This window comes from Erigeron canadensis, chromosome 1, assembly GCF_010389155.1.
Source record: "Erigeron canadensis isolate Cc75 chromosome 1, C_canadensis_v1, whole genome shotgun sequence".
NCBI classification, from domain to species: domain Eukaryota; kingdom Viridiplantae; phylum Streptophyta; class Magnoliopsida; order Asterales; family Asteraceae; genus Erigeron; species Erigeron canadensis.
This window is the reverse complement of record NC_057761.1, coordinates 21,968,112-21,989,242: the sequence shown is the minus strand read 5'-3', so window position 1 is coordinate 21,989,242 and position 21,131 is coordinate 21,968,112. Positions and strand designations below refer to the sequence as shown.

Below are 21,131 nucleotides of genomic sequence, written 5' to 3'. Positions count from 1 at the left end.
TGTAGCTGGACATTCTCAACAGATATTAAAGCAGCACAAGGTTGTCCAGTGAAACTAGTCACCTTGGAACTCTGGGCATGGTTCATGGCATCCTGTTCAACCACAAGTCTTACAGCATTGTTATCCTCAATGAGTCTAAAAGCTCCATAGAGGGATACAAGAGTGTGACTGTGTAGGGTTTTACCTTGTCTTAAGACAAGAATCATATTTTCTAATTTAGATGGAAGAATATCACATAATTTCTCAAGAAGGATGCCCTTATCTTTTTCAATACCCAAACCTCTTAACTGATTGATAAAGCTAGTAAATCTGGTATAAGTACCAGTTAGACTCTCATTAGGTAGAACAAAAAAGGATTCATACTTCTTGTTCAATGCAACTTTCCTGGTGACAATGGTATCATCACCTCCTTCAAACTGAATGACCAATTCATCCCACATTGCCTTGGCACTGGGAAACAACACAAGTGTTGGAATTAAGTCTTCAGGGACAGCAGCAAGGATCATGTTTTTCAGTCTGGTATCCAAGTCTACTAGTCTACGATCCTCATCTGACCAGTAGTCTTCTGGTTTTTCTCTAGAGCCTCTTCTTCCAGTAGGATCTAAAAGAGGACTTACCTCAAGAGACATGGGTATATAAGGTCCATCCTTAAGGATTTTGAGCATATACCTCTCTATCCCACCAAAATGCAAGAGCATTTTGGCCTTCCATGTTCCAAAAGTTTCACCATTCCCATCAAATTTGGGAACATGAGTATTGGAGTAGTGAACATGGACGTGGTTAGGGGCATTAAGAGGAGGAGGAGGAGGGTTGGTGTTAATAGGATTAGCATTCTGATTAGGTACAATATTATTAACAGGGTTTTCATCATGACCGTAACCATTCTCACCTTTAGTAGTAGACATCCTAGCAGATTTAGGCAATTACATTAGCCTTCTACTGCTCTGATACCTCTTATAAGTCCCAACTCAAGAGATGGTACTGACTGAAAACACCTATATGTCAATGGTGAGATTTCTTTGCAATATAAACACTAAACTGGAGACGACCAGTTACAGTGAATGTATATCAAGTCCTTGGTTAGATTACTTAAATGGTGATAATAAGTAAATGACAATGCAATAAGTAAATATGGTGTGAACAAGTTATAATTTTCAAATGTATTTTATTTATGGATGTTAAATAAAATACAAGGTTGTTGCGGAACCAAGATAATACATAAATGTAAATATCCTAACAACCTATGAAATACAATTGATCTAAACTTGGAAAATCTCTTTCACAATCGAAACACTTAAAGTTGTGAAGTGTTCCTTTTTACGATTGAGAGAATATTGCACAAGTACACCAAGAATGTTGCAAAAGTCTGAATATGCAAACTTATATTCTTGTTGTGCAAAGACCTCTATTTATAGACAAAGTTGGCATTCTGATTCTAACTTTGTCGTATAGATATGGTTGACAGCATTTAAGGAAGCTAGATGAGTTTCTTTGAAATGCTTGATAAGGTCAGTCAAGATGTTACTTTATCCAACCTGCTTTATGCACTTTTGTACTTTAATCATAGACAAATGATAATGTCTGTATAAAGCTGCATAAAGCAAAAAGGTCTTTCTCATAAATAGTGTAAAGCATTATAAAGGCTTTAAACTGATTCCCTCCAGTTTCTATCTGAGTAGAATGCCAACTGGGCTTCGCTGCCATTGTCATTCTCTATCTTCCAATTGATGTCTTCGAATTCAATTGGAATGTCTTCAGTTCTAATCCGATCTTAATTGGAGGAAGTGTTCAGTTGCATTAACTGTACGCTGCAACTGGACTTCAAAATATTTCTGGACAAATCTTCTTGTTTCCAGATGTAACTGGAGACTGGCCAGTTTAAACCAAAATTGGTCCTATAACAAAAAATATCTCTAACGGTACAAAGAGGAATTCACAAATGGGATTAATCATCAACACGCAAAGAAGACTTGGTCTTGCATTATATTCGGACTTCTAGATGAATTTAGCATGAGGAGAAAGACTTCAACGTTCACTTGACTGGTTAAGATACTCTCCAACGTTTCAATATTGAAGACCTGGAAGATCCCTACTATATCGCAGAGTTAGTTAGCATCTAGATCTATGTAAACTAATGAGGTTGATCGACATAGGATATACAATTCTCACTAGCAATTTCTCTGATTACTTGTATTCACACACTATTCTCTACATTCTTATCTTTATTCTCACAATTAGAAATAATCGATCAACCGAATTCCACCATTGTGATCATTTTAACAATAATTAATAACAGAAAAAAGAAAAGGACTATTGCTTCCTCCCAGGGTTTTTATGTCGTCGATCCATAAGGATTAAGGGTTTTTCCTCGATAACAAATCTCAGTGTTCTTGTTCCATTATCTTTACATTTATCTTGTTAATTATTAAATCTTTATTACAATTAGCATTACTTTTTGTTCTTTACATTATTTCGATACATTTAAGTTCTTTATATACGATTATATTTGTCCTTTAACTCCTTGTTTAGCCGGCATAAATCTTTAGCAAATCTTTTCTTTAACACGCATCTTTGAAATTCAACATAATTTACGAACCCTTAACCTCATGAACAAAAGTTTGGTTACATAATTGATCTAAGTCTTCAAAGTTGATTATCTTGGGTAATTTTTGACCAAAACAATTTGGCGCCCATGGTGGGGCAAAAGGTACTTTCAATCGATTAAAATTTTCAATTTTTGTCAAAGAAAACTAAATTTCTGAAATTAATTCTGAAAATGTTGACTCAACCAACTAACTCCCCGCAAACTCCTGCTTTTTCTTCTTCTATGACAGGTCATTCTGCAGGAAACAATTTGTATCGAAGAAACAGGAACAATACGATTCAAATCTCGAATCAAAACAAGGACAAGGGAGCTACTGATCTGGCCAGACGAGACGAACTAGCTTTTATGATGGCAATGGGAACCCGGAACCCTATATTGGATTTGGAGATTTTACTCAAAATAATGATTCTGATAACATGCCTAACCTATTTACTATTTTGCAAAAAATTAATGACGCGATTAAATCAAAATAGGAGTTTACTCAAGCTCAATTTAAGATCTCGAGGTCCAGAATTTCAGAGAATGGACCATCATTCACTCTAAGGAATCTATTTTCAACTCCAAGACCATCTACAGCCCCTGGATCTGCACCTCCAAGCACGCTATTCCTAACTGCGACTTCGAATTTTGGGAGCAACATTCCACAAAATACTAATGTTGTTGGGACATCTGCGTCCATGAGTGCAGGTTTACATAATGCTAATAATTTTTCTGGTTGTTTTGATTTTACTAACTCATCGCAGGGTCAAACAACAAACGACTACATTGCAGGGAGTTTCAAAGACTGAAAGACACAATCTCTACTGTTCCTGGATTTTGTAATCCAATCCCAGAAGTCAACCCTGCATCTTATCTAATTAACAGATATGGTGACAGGATCGCCAATGTAGTGATCCCAAAGAAGTTTCAAGTTCCAAATATGAAACCATATGATTGAACTACAGATCCTCAAGAGCATATAACACTATACTTAGAGAAGAAGGAGACTGTGCCCCTTCCCTCCAACCTAAAAAAAGCTTGCTTGTGTAGAAGCTTTTGATCTATACTTTCTAAATCAGCCTTAAAATGGTTGCAGAGTTTGCCTTCTTTATTTATTAATTTTTTTTTGCAGATTTAACTAATCTCTTTTATAGTCAATTTCCTTGTAGTAGAACTTTTGAAAAATTGACAGATATTCTCTCTAAAGTTACTCAAAGACCTATCGAATCCCTTAGAGATTTTATGACCAGGTTTACAAAGGAGTCACTTAATATTCCAATATTGGATATGTTGACCCCTATCCAAGCATTACAGAGGGGGCACAAACTGGGATCCAAATTCTAGGAAGATCTTATAATGACACCATGCAGAAATTTGGACGAAGCAAAAGCCAGAGATGCTAGATTTACAAGGCTTGAAGAAAACGAACTGACTTCTTCAAAATTAGAAGCTCTATCATATGATCGTCCAAATTGGAAGGCGGAAACTCCAGTCTTCAAGCCAAGAAGCAAACCTTACACGAGACATGTTGATAATCAAGTTAATGCAGTTGAGGAAGATGATGGGATTGATTATCCTACTCTTTCAACATATTGTAGATGCAGATTTGTGTGACAATAGCAACATAGATTTGATTATTATTTATGTTTTAGGAACTATGTTTGTAATCATTTAAATAAGAACCTATGTTGGTATTTAATGATTAAGTATGAACTTCAATATAATCTTTGTTTATGTTTCTGTTTATGTGAGCCTGTGCGTATTTTTGATGTAAGCAGATCCCAACTGAAAAAGTGAACGTGACCCCATCGAGGAGAAAGATTCAAATGATGAACCCTTTATAAACCGATTAAATATTTAAATAGGTAAAGTACTACGAGTATTATTTTATGTAATTTGTTCACATACAAGTTCTTTCTTTTGGAATTTTACCAATCCTATTTTTACATGATACTGTAGAAAAATAGCTTTCAGTCATTATTATTGAAGTTTTCAAATGCTAAGGCTCATTGGAACTCAGGCCAGGTACATTTACTATAAGATATAAAAAGTTCAATCTTTTCTTTTGAGTTTTATGTATTTTGATTTTTTGATTCAGTTTTATTTATAAACTTTTGATTATTTTTGGAAAAAAATATATATTGGTTGCTGGTTTTACTTATTGAATTATATTGATAATGTGATGGAATTGAAATGTATCCCAATAACAAAAGGGTCTAATCCTATCTCACAATAATGAGAATGGAATTTTTATTTTATTTTACAACTTATAAAAATGACTAATCAGTGGTGCCCAATGTCCATTTATAATAATTCTAAACTATGAATGGTGTTGTTATTGATATATTCTTGATTGCGTTTTCGTGGTCTCTGATTAGAGATACTGTGACACGCACTAATTTGTTGTGTTATGGAATGGCGTCTGGTAACCCGGCCACCTTTTTGGTAACCAGACCAGACTTTTTGTAGCGACCCTGTCAGGGCCCGCTTTTATTCTGTCATATTTACCATTATAGACATGGGGGTCCGCATTTTTTTCACTTTTTGCAGCGACCCTCACTGCAAAAAGTAGTAGTGGTCGGGTTACCAAAAATTAGTGGTGGGGATATGGGGGGCGTAATTGTCTTATGTGTTGCATTTTGTGCTAAGTTGAAAGAGGCAAAGAGCTTAAGGTAAAAACGTTGGCAAGAACGGATCAATCCGATGAATGCTATTTGCAAGTTCTTGTTGTTTTAAGGCTCGTTACTACATGATTGGATTTGAAGAATCGCTACAGTTTGCTTTTTTTATGTATGTTTTAGTTAAGTTAATTTAACAATTCAAGTATCAAAAGTTGTTGGTATGGTGTTTCGAGGATAAGCTTAAGACCATCCCCATTCACAACCCAACCCAATCATATTATTCACTAAAAAACTAATTTTTCTCTTTTTCATCTATCCAACTCAACTAAACCTATTTTTTACATTTCCGTCAACAATCCAACCAAACTATTTTTTAAATAAATAATAATTCTTTAAAATTAACACTTTTGTTATTCAAAACTAATAAAAAAACTAAACTATTTTTTAGTTTAATAAATATTTCAAATTAATTAGATAATAAAAATAAATTAATTAGATTAAAAAATATTTCAAATTTACTAAACGTATTTAATAAGATAAATAACTACTTTTATATTATATATAAGTTAAATTATAAATTAAAAAATAAAAAGTAATATAAAGATTTTCTATTTATTTTGACTCCATCCTCCAAAAATATATAATAACAAAAATAAGAGTATACGACCAACTAATGTTTACACCACCAAATCAGTGGGTGGCTTATTGAATGAGCCCCAGTGAAAAGATTCCATTTTAACCGACCGACTAGACTAAATTTCCCTCGATGGGGATGGTCTAACATTTGTATTTTTTTTTCAATAATACTTTCTTTTTTGTATGCTTTGTATGATTATGGATAACAAGTGAAATTAATTTAATCAAATGAAAATAATTAATTAAATATTAAGAAATGTATATGTAGCATTATTCATTAAATTTGCCTGTTAGTCTTAGTGGCAACAAATTGTATGCCATGAAAATATCTTCCGTCAACAATGACTCAACAAAAAGTGACACAATAACTTTTTTTTGTATGCCACAGCATCCAAAGTTGACTTTTAATGACATTTTTTTCATTTTTATTGACACTTTTTGTATACCACTAAATGACATTTTATTTGTGGTGTAGTTTGTTATGTTTTTCAAATGATTCTCTAAATGTCCGATGCTTTTGTAACAATGCGTCTCTTGGTCTAAATCCAATTTGTCTCTTGTGTCTCTTGGTCGTCATTTTCATATCACACAACATATAATGTGAAATCCATACCCCATTTACAAAGGTTGGTCAGCGTCGATAATTGGCTGCTTTGAACCCTCTATTTACTATTTTGGAAATGTAAAAAAAAAAAAAAAACACTATCTATATACCATAGAGGTTTAACATTTACGATTTAAGAGTAACATACATTTATCGATTGAAGTCCTTCAATTAGTCTTTAATGTGATATCTTATGGCCTTCTATTAAAAGTTTAAAACTGCCTATACTAATTTCAACACTACCAACAATTAGCCAGTACCGTCTTCCACGATGTATACAAGAGATGGGAGGTAAATAATCTTATCCTATCAAATATAGAAAAACTGCTTCAGTTCAAAAGGATCGACGACTATTTTGTTGGAGACCAGAAACAACAGATTCTCCAACTGATCCGTGCAATACATGAATCCAACTTGAAACTCCAAGACCTGAGCCCAAGGTGTCAAGCCCAATGAACATATTAATATTTTGAATTATTATATATCTTCCATGTCTAAGTGGTTTTGTTAAGTTACATACATCTTTGTGGCAAAATTTGTCTCTTCTTTTCTACACTTTCAAAAAAAGAAAAAAAAAAACACTTTTATTAACTCCTTCATTATATAATCTACTTTAAATTTAATATTTATCTTATACCTTAATACTATCAAAGTATCACACAAAATCAAATGCATCCTTAGCGTCCAAGAAACGAGTGATTATTATATGATACAAGAAACTCATAAAACACTCTTATATAGTATACACTCTTAGCCTTGCTATCCTTTTAGGCGAAGAATTTTAATAATTCTTAATCCAAAGATCAAGCAATGTGATTAAATATGAAGCACTTAACTTTTTAAATTCTCCCCTCCTTTTATAAAGTAACACTGTAACATTACTGCTTTATGCCTTTATACGAAATGTGATAAGATTATTAATATTTGTTTAACTGTTGTGGCAAAACAATATACAGTATATAATAGATAAATGAGTTAATCAAAACCAATTTTCATTTTCATTATCATGAGATATATAATACAATTTGCAATTTTCCCTTTCTTTTTCTAGATATATGAGATAATCCAAAGCTGGTTTTCTAAAATTTTTTCATGTAAGTATTTTTTAAAAAACAATTTTAAAAAATAGCCACTTTGTTTGTCTTAATGACTTTGCTTTATATTTTCTTTCTTTATACAATTGAGTGAGAGAGAGTCTCCTTTATTAAAGAAGAGGTGATGTTAGTAGAAGAAAGACTCTATTTCTTTGATGCAACAAAAATGCAATGTTCAAAAGAAACCATAGTTCGTTTGTTCTACAACGCCTCTAGTTCTTTTCAACTTCTTTTCCTCTTCTTCTATCTCACCTCCATTTTCCTTTCTAAGTTGTTGTTCTTCATTTCTTCCATCCCATTCCTCCCAAGGTATATTATATATATATAGTTGTACATATTAATTACTCGTCCCTAAAACCCAAATTTCTTGTAGTACTTTTGGTTTGGCTAGTACCCTATATAGATAAGGCTTTTGGGACTCTATAAGAATATGTTGTGCTAATGCTTTTTTGTGGTTGATTCTATTTAGAAACGACGAAGAATACGAATATGCAACGTTTTCAGAGGAAGAAGAAGAAGTAATAAGTACTGACGAACGACAAATTTACGACGAGAGTCCAGAGAAAGACTATTATGATCATCATGTTGCGGATGACATATTGCAAACTAGTTCACCAAGTTCATGTCAAAATAGTGTTATTTTCGATGATGATGATGATGAGATCGTTCACAACGACCCTCTTGAGGTATCAGAAGAGGAGGAAGAAGAAGAAGAAGCGTCAATTATAAGCGTTGATCAAAGTAGTGATGATTCGTCTTTTTATAGCCTACCCGAATCTAATGAGCATGAAGAACACTACGATTCACAATGTCTTAACGGCGAAGACAAAAAAGAGGAAGAGGAGAAGGAGGAGGACAAGATATCGATGGCTCGTGGCTCAAAGTCTTTTAGATATGAAGTTAACTCGCCGGCTATAACCACTCGGGCTAGGTCTACTTGCACTTCTTTTAGATACGTTGGAGATGAACCTTCTTTGCGTGTTACCAAGAAAATCGCTTTTGTGCTTGATGATGACAAAATTGAAGGTATTTTCTGTATTTTTGAGCCATGGAATATACTTATTCCATGACATGACAATATGTCTATAAAATCTATTGCTATTAGTATATCATTTTGGGAATATTCCAAATGGTTAACTAGAATTACACAACCACAAATATTTTAATACAAGATTGAAAATTTTCCAAAAAAACATTTTGGTAAACATTGGTATTATGATCCATAGAAACTTTGAGATTGTATATGTTACTTTTTAAATTTTATAGTACTATAATGATATCAAATTACAAAAACTATATTTTAATTTTTTAAGTAAATAATTTCAAACTTGCATTCAGCTAGTTTTGTCAAACATCGACTTCAAACAAACAATGATTTGGTTTCATCATACATGCCGTCATATAACTTAGTTTTTAACCTTTTTGCAGAGAGATATCGAGAAACCGGAAAGAAGTTAGAATCGAATATAACACAAGTAGACAAGTTTCCAAATCTAGCCCCAATAAATTCAAAATTTGAGCTAGAAGAAAAGGATAAAGAAGAAATATTTGGTGATACAAATACAGTTGGGTCAACTTCTAAGAGTTCATCTGAATGGAGAAGCTCCATTAACTGCCGAGATCCAAGTTATGACCCGTTTTCATCTTCTTCACGAAGAAGTTGCCCAAAATGGGAGTCTTACACTGTCTTTCAGAAGTATGATGAAGAAATGTTGTTTTTAGATAGAATTAGTGCACAAAAGCTTCAAGAAACAGGTACTATAGCTACTTCCTAACTTCCTTAGTGTAGAAGTAAACTTGGAATGGCCTTTTTTTTTGGAAATGTTGCATAAAAGTAAAGTTTTATTTTTTAAAAATGAAGTTTTTAAATATATCTATACAACATCACCACATATGGATCTTTTTGTTTAAAATATATCGATTATTTAACTGGCATTGAATTATTTGTAAAACTAGCTTATTTTCTATTAACTCGGTAATGTATACAACAATCAAGTAAGCAACTTGTAGAATGCTGATGCATTTAGCCATATATATATCACCATATGTTTTAAGTACGGTGTAACACTGTACAATATCACGAATTATGTTGTTGATATACAGCATGGCCGACAAGTGAATTTCGACATCTTTGTGCAAAATCAAATTTTAAAAATGAGTGTCCATATAAAAAAAATTATTTATACATATATTTTATGATAATTATTATAAATGTACAAAAAAATAGTAATTATCTTATAATAATTCATTAAACACGAAATGTTCTTCATATAAGTAGTTAGAACTTACAAATTTTTTTAGTCTTCATTGAATACTAGTCTCTTTTAAAAAATGCATTTAATTTTATTTTTAATATCTATAAATTCTTAAAATAATGATTTTAATATTAATATTTAAATCATACATATATATATAACTAAGATTTTTTTTAAATGGGGTCGTCTTAAAAGGGGTGGGGTTTTGTGCGCTGCCCTATATAGTACTTGCCAAGATCCTCCAGCGACATACAATTATAAAAATGTGTTTATAAGGATCACCTCCCTTGTTAAAAACTTCAAAAACCGCTAAAATTAGTTTTGATAAATTATTAAAAAATATTTGCCTCAGTTGATTTCGTTGTATATATGCAAGAAGATGTTACCATCAAATAGTTAAAGGTTTCAATTCTTTTTAAAAGGAAAAGGAAAAAAAAAAAACGTATTTCATTTCTTTTAACCGTTTAGTAACAATAATGTTCTGCCTTTTGCAAAGTTTGGATGTCAAAAGAGAATGACATGTTGTTTTCAAAAATTGTAAAAGGTTAAGTCTTGATGTTAAATATTTTGTGACTGCCTTGTGCTATATATCAAATCGCCAAAAATATAATTATGCAATTATACACATATGTTGCTACTGTTTTTTGATTATGCTTCAAATGTTGCATTCTTTCAGAGTCATTTAGGTCGTCAACAACAGTCCATTCATCAATGTCAGAGAAAATCATACACAAATTAGCATCAAGAAACAATAAAACGTCGTATATCTATCAGAATTCATATCATGAATTGGAAGCGGCATATGTAGCCCAGATTTGCTTGACATGGGAAGCTCTAAATTGGAACTACAACTTTTTCCACCAATTAAGAGCGTCGCGTCTAGAATCTGACCCGGGATGCCCTGCTTACATTGCCCAACAGTTTCAGCAATTCCAAGTGCTTTTACAACGCTATGTCGAAAATGAACCTTATGAGAGTGGTAGGAGACCCATAGTTTATGCTAGAATGAGAAGTATGGCTCCTAAATTACTTCAAGTCCCGGAATACCGAGGTAAATTTAAACTTACCTTTAATTAAAATGATTTGTTTATCTTGTAATTAAGGATTTAACGGTATGTTTAGCAACGGGCCTAAGGGGCTTTTAAAAGATTAAAACCCCAAGTTTTTAAAGATAAGCTCTTTTTAAGTATATAGTCTTCTTTGGATATACTATTCGAAAAGTTCCTAAAAGTCCTTAAAAGTCTTTAATATAAAATCTTCTGTAAGGAGAGTTGAAAAAAAAAACAAACCCAACTTCTAGCCCAATTATATTAACCCGAAGCTCCAGTATTTCCGGGCCACAGTCCCAACTGCAGTTATTTTTATCAAACATACCCAAATTTGATGGATGGAACCATGTGTTACTTGTTTCTCTATTAAAAATTTGTAGATTCCGATGAAGAGAAGAAAGATGAATATTTGGGGTCAAGAATATCATCAGAATCATTCCTTGTAATCATGGAGGAAGCAATCAAAACATTCATGAGTTTTCTCAAGGCTGACAAAGAGAATCATTTCCACATATTTAGACATATCTTTCGCGTTAAGAACCCAAGAACTTCAGTCGATCCAACCGTTCTTCTCTTGCTCAAGAAAGTCAACCATAAGGTCAGAACCCCTTCACATCCCTTTCTTTAAAACTTTACACAAAAAATAAGAGTAATGATGTAAAATTAGGGGATGTAAACTAGTCAAACTACTCGTGACCTACTCGACCTCGACAGGTTAAAAGCTCGAATTCAATCAGAGCCTAAAAAAACACGAATCGATTTCAAGCTTAAATTGGAATTCGTTTTATAACATGCTTGAGCTCGAGATGAATACCAAACTCGGCTAAGCTTAAAACTATATGTTATCTATACTTCTATATCGATACTTCTATACTAATATATCAAAATTTATTAGCTCATGTTGAAAGTTTACAAAAATAGGACATGCGAATTGATCAAAATACCCTTAATATATTAAATCACCTTCAACCTTTAGTTATAAATTACACTATTAGTCCATTATATTACTCCGTATAAAATATCTCTACTAACACCCTTTAAATCAAATACCTTTACCTACACCAATTGATACTACCACCACCGTCAACATCCGTCGCCGCCATCACACCACCGTCATCGACGGCTCGTCGCTGCATTGTGCGGGTACCATGCTCATACATACATATATATACTAGCAAAGTTTTGGTCATGTTAGTAGTGTTGTATGTTTTCTTGTATGGCTAGTTTAAGCTTAAATGAGTCTTCAGACTTTAAAAACATATTCAACAAAAAAATACTAGCAAAAGCGAATTAAAACTAAAAAGCGTCTTTATGTTAAAGCTTGAGGAGTTGTGGACCTGTGGTATATACGCGTTTTTCTTCTTGTAATACACTCTTAAAGCTGTATAATTGCGACTTCCAATCATATATGTTTTTGTTACTTTAATACGCAGAAAAAGTTGAAGCTAAAAGACTTAAGACGTTCGCGCAAATGCTTACGGAGAAGGAGATCAAAGGTAGAAAACGAAATGGACGTCTTAATGGCACAAATAGACTTAAAAGTGGTGTCAAGAGTTTTAAGAACTACTGATCTAAGTGAAGAACAGATGCATTGGTGTGAAGATAAAATGACCAAAGTGAAAGTTTCTGATGGAAAATTACAAAGAGATTCTTCACCACTTTTCTTTCCAGCTCATTAAGACATAAAAACAATCACCCCACCAATTTTAAGTGCTTATTGCTTTCATGACTAGATTGTGAATGTGCATGGAATGATAAAGAATATCCCTTTTCACTCCTTTTTGTAAATAGACTCATGGAAAGTTCAAAGTTGGCCATGCATAAATCAGAGAAGCCACATGCAATGATGGATGGATGTATGGATAAAGATGGATGAGGGTCTATGGGGTTTTGTGTATTAGGATAAATTTAATTACCTATATAATATTGTCATTATATTGTCTTTGATATGATAAACTAATCTAAACTATTGATTGGTTTGTTAAACAATGACAAAGAAATAAGTGACATATATGATATTATATATAGCTACATTTAGTGAAAGTTGCATACGGATGATGGAGATCTTGATTTGTTAGAGATATTTAAGAAACAAATAAGTATAGGAAGAGAGAAGTTGATTCATCATCTCATTAGTGATAGTAATAATGATCACCATCATATCGTATATTTCATTATGATAGTAAGAGTACACAAATACATGGTATTCAATTTTTTACATGTTTATCTATTTATTTATTATAAATCAATTTAGATTATATTTGCCTTTTGTAATTAAGCTTATATATCTAGCTAGCTAAGAAGAGAATTAGGAGGGGTATGTAAATCAAAAGTTAAAGTTGTGAAAGATGAATCTTGGGATATAAAGTTGGTCACATGATACACGCAAGGAATAAAGAGGATCTAGAGTAACTTTGCTTTAGTGGAAAAGCAATTCAATAACCAAATCAAATCCAGAGGCAGTTGCTACTTAGGTGCCAAGAAATTTGATCTCATCTTCACACTAAGTCTTCAATTTATTTAGACTATAATGGTACCCGCAAGTTGTGGTGGTAGTGGAAGTGGCGATGATGCATGATGACGATGTAATGGTGGTGGCGGTAGTGACGGTGACGGGTGGTGGTGGCGAGCGGCGATAGCAACGGTGGTGGCTACAAAGATCGGTGGTGGTGGTGGCGCCGGTGCAGCGGCGGTGAGTATGTAGGTTATTGATTTAATTTGATTTTAATAAAATGTTGAAACTTATAATTATTTGCATAGAATATTGTCAAAGTTTATAAATAATCTACACAACTGTGTCGTCCATGGACTGAACAAATAAAATATAAATGTAACACCCAATGTTGTCTTTTAAAGGTTTTGAGTCGCAATACTTCGATGGTGTATGAGGGAGGTTGAGATGTAGACAGTTTTACCTCTACCTAGGATTCATCTATAGACAATGACCTCCGGCCTTTGCACGGATTGGACAAATGATCGGTTTATATGACATATTGTTAATGTATGTCATCTGCAATTGGCCTTGTAAGTCCTCGTCAAACACACCAATTTGCGAACATAAGCTAGTTGATAGACAAAAAGATTGACTCGTTATTGATCTAGAGGGTGACCTAAGTGCTTCAAGGTTATGCTCAACATACAAATTTAGAAATTTACATGGACCTTGAGTGTGCATAGACAATTTTTCTATATCTTCATTATTACAAACTGAAATGGCTCCTAAGTCATAAGAACAGTGAGGTCTTACAAACTCAAAAGACTTAATACTAATTGCAGTGTAAGTGTGTAACCTAAGTGTTTCATAATGGGGTTCATCTTAAGCAAAGAAAAAGTTTTGTAGTCCACGTAGTCAACATAAGTAGTCTTTCCAGCATAGAAGCTTCGTCCATCTTCAACTTTTATACTCCCATGATGAAACTTTAATGTCAACATTGTAGGTTTCCCATCTACGAATATAACAAGAAAAAATAATGAAAATATGAAAGATTAATTTATTTTAGGGTTTTTATACCCAAATACACATTTTAGGGTTTAGAACAAAGCAAATAAAAAAAAACTGGGTTTCTTACCATTTTAGGGATTGTAATCATCGACATCCGTTGGCCAGATTAAACAACCGGAGCCCGGCATTGAAAATGGAAAAGGATATAACTTTTTTAGGGTTTTGTTAGGTATGAAAATGAAAAACTATAACTAACTTAGGTATAAAAGGGGAGAAAGTACGAAGAGGGCATATGGTGGTCAAGTACGTTTATACCATGGCACATAAGCGGTATGTGATGAAACTTAACAATCCATTTGTCTGCGTTAGGCGGGGTAGCGTGAGCGTGTAAATTTGGCAACTCTGGTATGACTCGCGGTGCTCTCATTCTGTCAAATTGATCACAAATTGTCCTTGTTCTCACTTTTTTTTTTTAATTTACAGGTGATACTTTTCTCTTTTTATTTATTTCATGTAGATAACGATTTATTGCAAATAATTTTGAATTTTTTTTAGTTTCTTGAAGAATAACTTTAACTATGTTTATTGATATAACATTTATCGTCGTTTTTAAAGATTAGCTTATATAATATAAACTCGTTGTTCAAAAAATATATATAAATATAATTTGTTGCGCTTAGCCTATGGGCCTTTTTTTTACGTTCGGTCAACACCTACAAATCTTCTTAATGTATGTATGTATGTATGTATGTATGTATGTATGTATGTATGTATGAATGTCATATGTATATAATAATAAATAACCTGAACAGATAAAATTTAAAATTGAGTTTTGTGCACAAATCTAATATTTTCTTTCTCCCCCATTTCTCTTTTAATTTTGTTTTGTTTATTAAAGTAAAAAACAAAATCAAACAAAGACTTACAGAAAGCTTTGACAATAAGTCAATAACATGTTTTTGCAATAGGATGGGAGAGAAATAAGTTGGTTTTGGCAAAAATTAAGAAATGCAAAAAAGTACTTTGTAGAATAATAAAGAAATAATTTATAGTATGTGAATTTTGTTCGGTGAGAATTACTTAAAATGTTAGAAACCAATCATAGATTTAGAAAGAAACAAAATGAAATTGTTACAATTTTAAACACTAATGAAGAAAATTAACTTTAACTTAATGAATTTGTAAATGATACATTTATGTGTCTATTAATGCCGGCTTTTTAGGAAGGGGCGAAGGGCAACGTGGTCATAGGCTCAGGGCCCAAATTATTTTTTTCCAAAATCACTTATGTTAGTTACCTACTGCTCAACTTATAAGGCTCACACTTTTATTATCCCACATTCTTTTGGGCTAAGTTTCGAATTAAGCTTAGTGGCCCAAAATAACGTTATAAGAAGAATAAAAAATGTCGAAAACTACCAATTCCAATTAATTGTATCTTGTATTAGTTTTTTTAACTTCATTTTAGACATCAAATAAGAGAGTTACGTTATAGTGTTATAGTTCTACTAAGTAATGTATTAGGAGGGCTATTAAGTGATGGCCGAATTTGGCCTAACTTTCTCTAATTATCTTCAGACCACATAATTCAAGTTACGATCACTTATGACTTAAGACACACATGACACAACCACCAAAATCCATAGATCCTCCTGCTAAATTATAATTTTAAAGTCAGATTTTGCACCAACATAAAAATAAAAATAAAAAATAAAAATAAAAGAAAATGAATATCGCAAACAAACCCTTCCTAAAATCCCACCTTTTTTGCAAATTGTCCCATCATGAAATAATACCCTTTTACATGAATTATGGCGTTTCTCAGGAATTTTAAAAAAGCATACGAACTTTCAAAAGAACCAATATTACTCAACCTACACAAGAAAAAAGAAGTTGGCAATTAAACATGACTTATATGGCTGAATTTTTGTCTAGTTATATCCTAACAAAAGAGCATAAGTTTGTGTTTTATGGACCTAGTTAGTTGTTGTGACCTGTGACTGACAACCACCAAAGAGCAAATGTGTACAAAATTGACAAATATATGCAAAGTGACATGGGCCACAAAGACATTTAGAGCTACTCATGCGGTGCATAAAAAAGCAAGTAAATGCAGGCAAACCATTTGGAAAAATAAAGACAGGTCATTATCTTGAAACACATGAAAGTTGCTTCTCAAAAAGCAAAAGATAAAAGCAATCATAATTACAACACCACCACCCAACCATCCATCCATCCATTCAATCTGAATTCCAACTACTACATTTAATTCAACTACATTCCTGTGGAGGCCTCAATCTGACTCATGGACCCGATCTTGATCCGTGCTGTCATCCCCTCTTGTTAAGCTGGACCGACGCAGCTCCTCAATCCGGCTCGTCACCTCTGACATTGTGGGCCGGTTGTCAGGGTATTGAGCAGCACAATCAATAGCTAATTGCAAAAGTTGCACCATCTCCTCTTCCACATTCTGGTACCTTAATAGCTCGAGGTCAAACACTTCAGAAGTCCACTCTTCTTTGACTGTTGACTGAACCCATCTCGGAAGGTCCACCCCTTCTTCATTTAGAAGAGCGTGGGTTGGTGCTTTTCCGGTTAGAAGTTCCAAAAGCAACACCCCAAAGCTGTAAACATCTGCTTTTTGGGAGACTCTGCGTGGGTCGGTGACCTCTGGTGCACGGTATCCAGCTACTCGGTTAGGAGTTGAAGGAGGACCCACGAGATGGGCTATACCAAAATCAGATATCCGGGCCTCTAAAGATTTGGTCAATAGAACATTTGATGATTTGATGTTCCCATGGGAGATGTTGTCACCATGACTGTGTAAATACTGGATGCCACGGGCAGCTCCAAGAGCAATGGCTGACCGGATTTCCCAGTTCAATGGTGTCCTACCACCACCTTTATTACCTGAAATAATCGAAAATCACAATCAAAATAGTTCATTTTTCAGAATTAATGAATATGTTGTCTCATCATTCACCATGATGAGATTTAACTGTATATTATAAGAGGCAATGTTGACCCATTTACTAATAAACCGGCTGATTCAACATATGGTTTATCTCTAACTGCTCATAAGGGTAAAAAAGAAGGGGATAAAAAGCTAACAAATGGTTGAAAACTTGCAAAAAGTGTATTATTAACGTTAATACCTCCTAAATTATTTTACTCAAAAAACATCAGCCTATTATTGAATTGAACATCATTAATTATTCACAAAAACAACTTAAACTTGAGCAAAAAGTGTTTCAGCTCTACATAACCCAACCCATTTTGAACAGTACATTAAATTTGCCCATCTTGACCCATTATCCAACCTGCCACTGCCAGACCTACCCATTTTGCCACCTATAACCACATTAAAATACTCCCATAGTTCAGCAAAGTTGACATTTTATTAATGCTTAAGATTTAAGAAACCTTTTATTGGAAGTATAAACTTGAAAAAATTTATTACGAGTATATGCTAATATATTAAAAGTGAGATACTCCAAATTCCCTGGGATTATAAACTTTAGGACACCATCATGCTTCATTTGTGTCCCAAAAATATCAATAATGCTTAAAAAAAACCTACCACACAATACAGCATGGAAGAAACAAACACCTTTGGTTCAATACCTTTCATTGTTTACAAACTTAGATTCTTTTATGTATATAGTTAAGACCAGTGCATTTTATGGTCAAAAATATACACGTTAGTATAAATGTCAGCAAAAGAGACTAGTTAGTGAGAACCAAAATCAATTGTCATAAACTTGATGCTCTGCTACGAAGCCATCAAGACTCACTTAACTTTGTAATGGTCCCAAATAACATTAAAATTCCCAAAATGAAAGACTCGGGACCAATTCATAAATGCTGTAGATAAAATGAGGGAAATGACTTGTGTAATTAAAACACAAATTTTTCAACTCATTTAACAATGTTGAACTCTCCTAGACTCAACTGTCATCGAAGGGGAATCAGACATGAAACAATGGTTCTTTGTAGTAATATAACTTTTGAAATACAAAAAAGTAAAACCAACACAAACAATTTCAACTTTTGACATCAGAATAAAACAGTAGGATGTTTCTTTTGCAAACATGTGACAACTTCAGTCCAAAATATAACAAACTTATTTGCAGTTTTACCCATAGAATGGTTGTTCTATACGAGAGTGAGCCCCTTTAGTTGTTAAAATTCTAAGTCATTTGTGGTAATAATTGTTTATATAGACTATTATTCCAAATGGAAGCACACTACCAACAAGGCAACAAAATAGCAAAAATGAGTTCCAAAACTCTAGCAAAAGAAGACAGTTCACCTTTTAAGATAATAAACAAGTGGATGGCATTTCTAACCATTATACTTGTTCTAATTGTCCTATCTAACCATTATTCTTTAAAAAATAGTGTTGTTGGCAAGTTATTCAATTAATGATGAAAGTTAAGTATGATATTTGTTTTTTTAAAAGGAGCCAAGAACTTGACAGCTTCAGTCCAACGGCAAAATAATCAGATTTTGAAAGATACCCTAATAACGCTGTTAGGTCACAATCATTACTTTAAAAATATTCATTTGACCCTGTTGTTGTGACAAAGTTTTGCTATAATCAATCAATATTTACAGTTTATTCTCACAAACTAACTTAAAAATAATGGTTACTTACACTCGACACTATATCAAAATACATAATAGCAACAAATATGATAAGAAACGTAGGATGAAAAAAAGTCAAACCATGAAGAAGTGCAGAAAGGCTTCCCATTGGCATGTAATCATACACAAGAAGCTTCTCTTCTCGACTGTAATAATAAGCTCTAAGCGGAACCAAATTCAGATGATCCATCGCACCCACAAATTCAATCTTTTCCCTAAATTCCGGTTCCAAAACAGTAACATCCTTCAACCTCTTCACAGCCACCATCATCCCTGCCTCCAAAACCGCCTTATACGCCGTCCCAAATGTCCCTTTCCCAAGCACTTCAGCAGAAGCTCTCAACAAATCCTCCAAATCAAATATCGCACTCGAGTTCCTAAAAAACACAAGTTTCTTATTCCCACTACCATCCCCAACACCACCACCACCCGTGTTCGCAGTCGTCGTCATTGCAGCAGCAGCCGCAGCCGCCACCGAAAACCCGTTACTCCCCGTACCCGTTAAAGGTTTCTCCCCTAAAACCTCAGCATCCGCAAACTTAGTCCCACCTATATCAACTGAACTAGTCTTTTTCGTTTTCCTCTTACGACAAACAATAAACAACAACATCAAAATCACAACCAACCCCAAAACCGACCCAATAACAATCCCCGCAATAGCACCACCAGACAAACCATCCTTCCCTTTACGTTTCCGGTTAAAGTCAACCGAAACCGCAGGAGGAACATCCTCACCATTCACACAAACCTCATCAAGAGGACCCCCACATAACGAATTCCCTAAAAACGCTTCTTTCGGTTCTTTTGAAAGCGTTTTCGGAACCGACCCATTTAACTTATTAAACGAAACATTAAACTGCTCTAATTCAAGATCCCCTAATTCGGGCAAATAACCGGAAAACTGATTATTCTCAAGATACAATGTTTTCAACCTAGTAAAATTATTAAACCCACTAGGTATCTCCCCAGACAAATTATTTTCAGCAACATTTAATCTAACAAGATCAATTAAATTACTAAAATAATCACTAGGAAAACCGCCAGAAAACCGGTTTCCTTGTAAATAAAGATTTCTTAACTTACTGCAAGAAGAAAGATCAACCGGGAGTGAACCGGTTAACGAGTTGAACCGGAGACTCAATGTTTTAAGTTCAGTCAAGTTACTGAAAATGCCGACCGGAAGTGAACCGGAAAGAGAGACACCTGGCAAATGAAGAGCAGTAACACGGTTAGTAACGTTGTCACAATGTACACCAGACCAATTACATGGGGTTTGTTCAGTGGATGGCCAGAAAAGTGTACGGCCACCGACGGCTGACCGGAGAGACAACAGTGCTGCCTTGTCGGAAGACAGATCTGTCGGTGTGACGGCGGAGAGAATGACAAAAATGTAGGATAAAAACAGTAAGGTTGCGGTTACATTTTGAAATCGAAACCCCATTTCTTGAAAAAAAATTTAAAAAAAAAAAGATTTGTAAAAAAAAAATGTGAGAATGTTTTTTTGAAGAAATGTTGGGGTTTGATTTTTTAGAGGGGTTTCATTTTTGTGTGTGAGAGAGTGAGGGTTTTGATGATAGAAACGGGAAGTGAGCAGCAACAAAAATAGATATAGATAGATATAGATATATAGATATACAGGCTGTAAACCCTACAATGGGGTGTGTGAGTATGTGTGGGTTTGTTTACACTTTATTAGTCAAAATTATGGTCATACTCTCATGGCTTTTTTTACTTTTTATGTTTTTGGTTTTTGTTTAAAGTTGGTTGGGTATGACTGACATTGGATTTTAATTATGTAATTGTTAATTAATCCGGGTTCAATCCGGATATTCTTATTAAATTTTAAAACCAAAAGTTATGTGAAAAAAATATATATATTTTTTGGTATTGATATATTATAACTTGATATTGAAATAAATATAGTGAAAAGGCTAACAAAAACATACATAAAATAAAAATATCAATTGCATTAAAATAAAAGGACATTTTATAAAATTATATTAAAAAAATTAATTTTCTTTGTCTCCGATAAAAGATTAGGAATTATAAATAATTGTTTAGTGGGGTTTTTTATTTGATATATATGACATCATAAGTTAAAGAAAAATATTTTTTTTAAAATATGTGACTTTTTTTTTTAACAGCGAGTTAATAATTAGTAGTTAATAGTTAGCATTCAAGACACCACAGTAACATCTA

The 21,131-nt window shown here is 33.4% G+C and overlaps 2 protein-coding genes across 2 annotated transcripts; one reads left to right on the top strand and one right to left on the bottom strand.

Moving 5' to 3' along the window:
- The first annotated feature begins 7,705 nt into the window (after positions 1–7,705).
- On the top strand, positions 7,706–12,854 carry LOC122580976. The gene is made up of 6 exons (XM_043753124.1): positions 7,706–7,848; positions 8,009–8,565; positions 8,968–9,294; positions 10,471–10,845; positions 11,224–11,441; positions 12,277–12,854. The coding sequence occupies exons 1-6, from the start codon at positions 7,706–7,708 to the stop codon at positions 12,520–12,522; spliced, it is 1,866 nt and encodes a 621-aa protein (XP_043609059.1). The 3' UTR covers positions 12,523–12,854.
- Positions 12,855–16,409: 3,555 nt separating this feature from the next.
- On the bottom strand, positions 16,410–20,528 carry LOC122604530 (probable inactive receptor kinase At1g48480). The gene is made up of 2 exons (XM_043777420.1): positions 19,014–20,528; positions 16,410–17,195 (listed from the first exon to the last, which is right to left on the bottom strand). The coding sequence occupies exons 1-2, from the start codon at positions 20,371–20,373 to the stop codon at positions 16,579–16,581; spliced, it is 1,977 nt and encodes a 658-aa protein (XP_043633355.1). The 5' UTR covers positions 20,374–20,528; the 3' UTR covers positions 16,410–16,578.
- Positions 20,529–21,131: the final 603 nt, after the last annotated feature.

Bases quoted from the DNA above. Each gene is read 5' to 3' on its own strand.
- LOC122580976 (XM_043753124.1), top strand. From the start codon at position 7,706: ATGCAATGTTCAAAAGAAACCATAGTTCGTTTGTTCTACAACGCCTCT. The intron at 8,566-8,967 runs GTATTTTCTGTA...ACCTTTTTGCAG, and splicing joins TGATGATGACAAAATTGAAG to AGAGATATCGAGAAACCGGA. The intron at 11,442-12,276 runs GTCAGAACCCCT...TTTAATACGCAG, and splicing joins TCAAGAAAGTCAACCATAAG to AAAAAGTTGAAGCTAAAAGA.
- LOC122604530 (XM_043777420.1), bottom strand. From the start codon at position 20,373: ATGGGGTTTCGATTTCAAAATGTAACCGCAACCTTACTGTTTTTATCC. The intron at 17,196-19,013 runs GTTTGACTTTTT...CGATTATTTCAG, and splicing joins CCTTTCTGCACTTCTTCATG to GTAATAAAGGTGGTGGTAGG.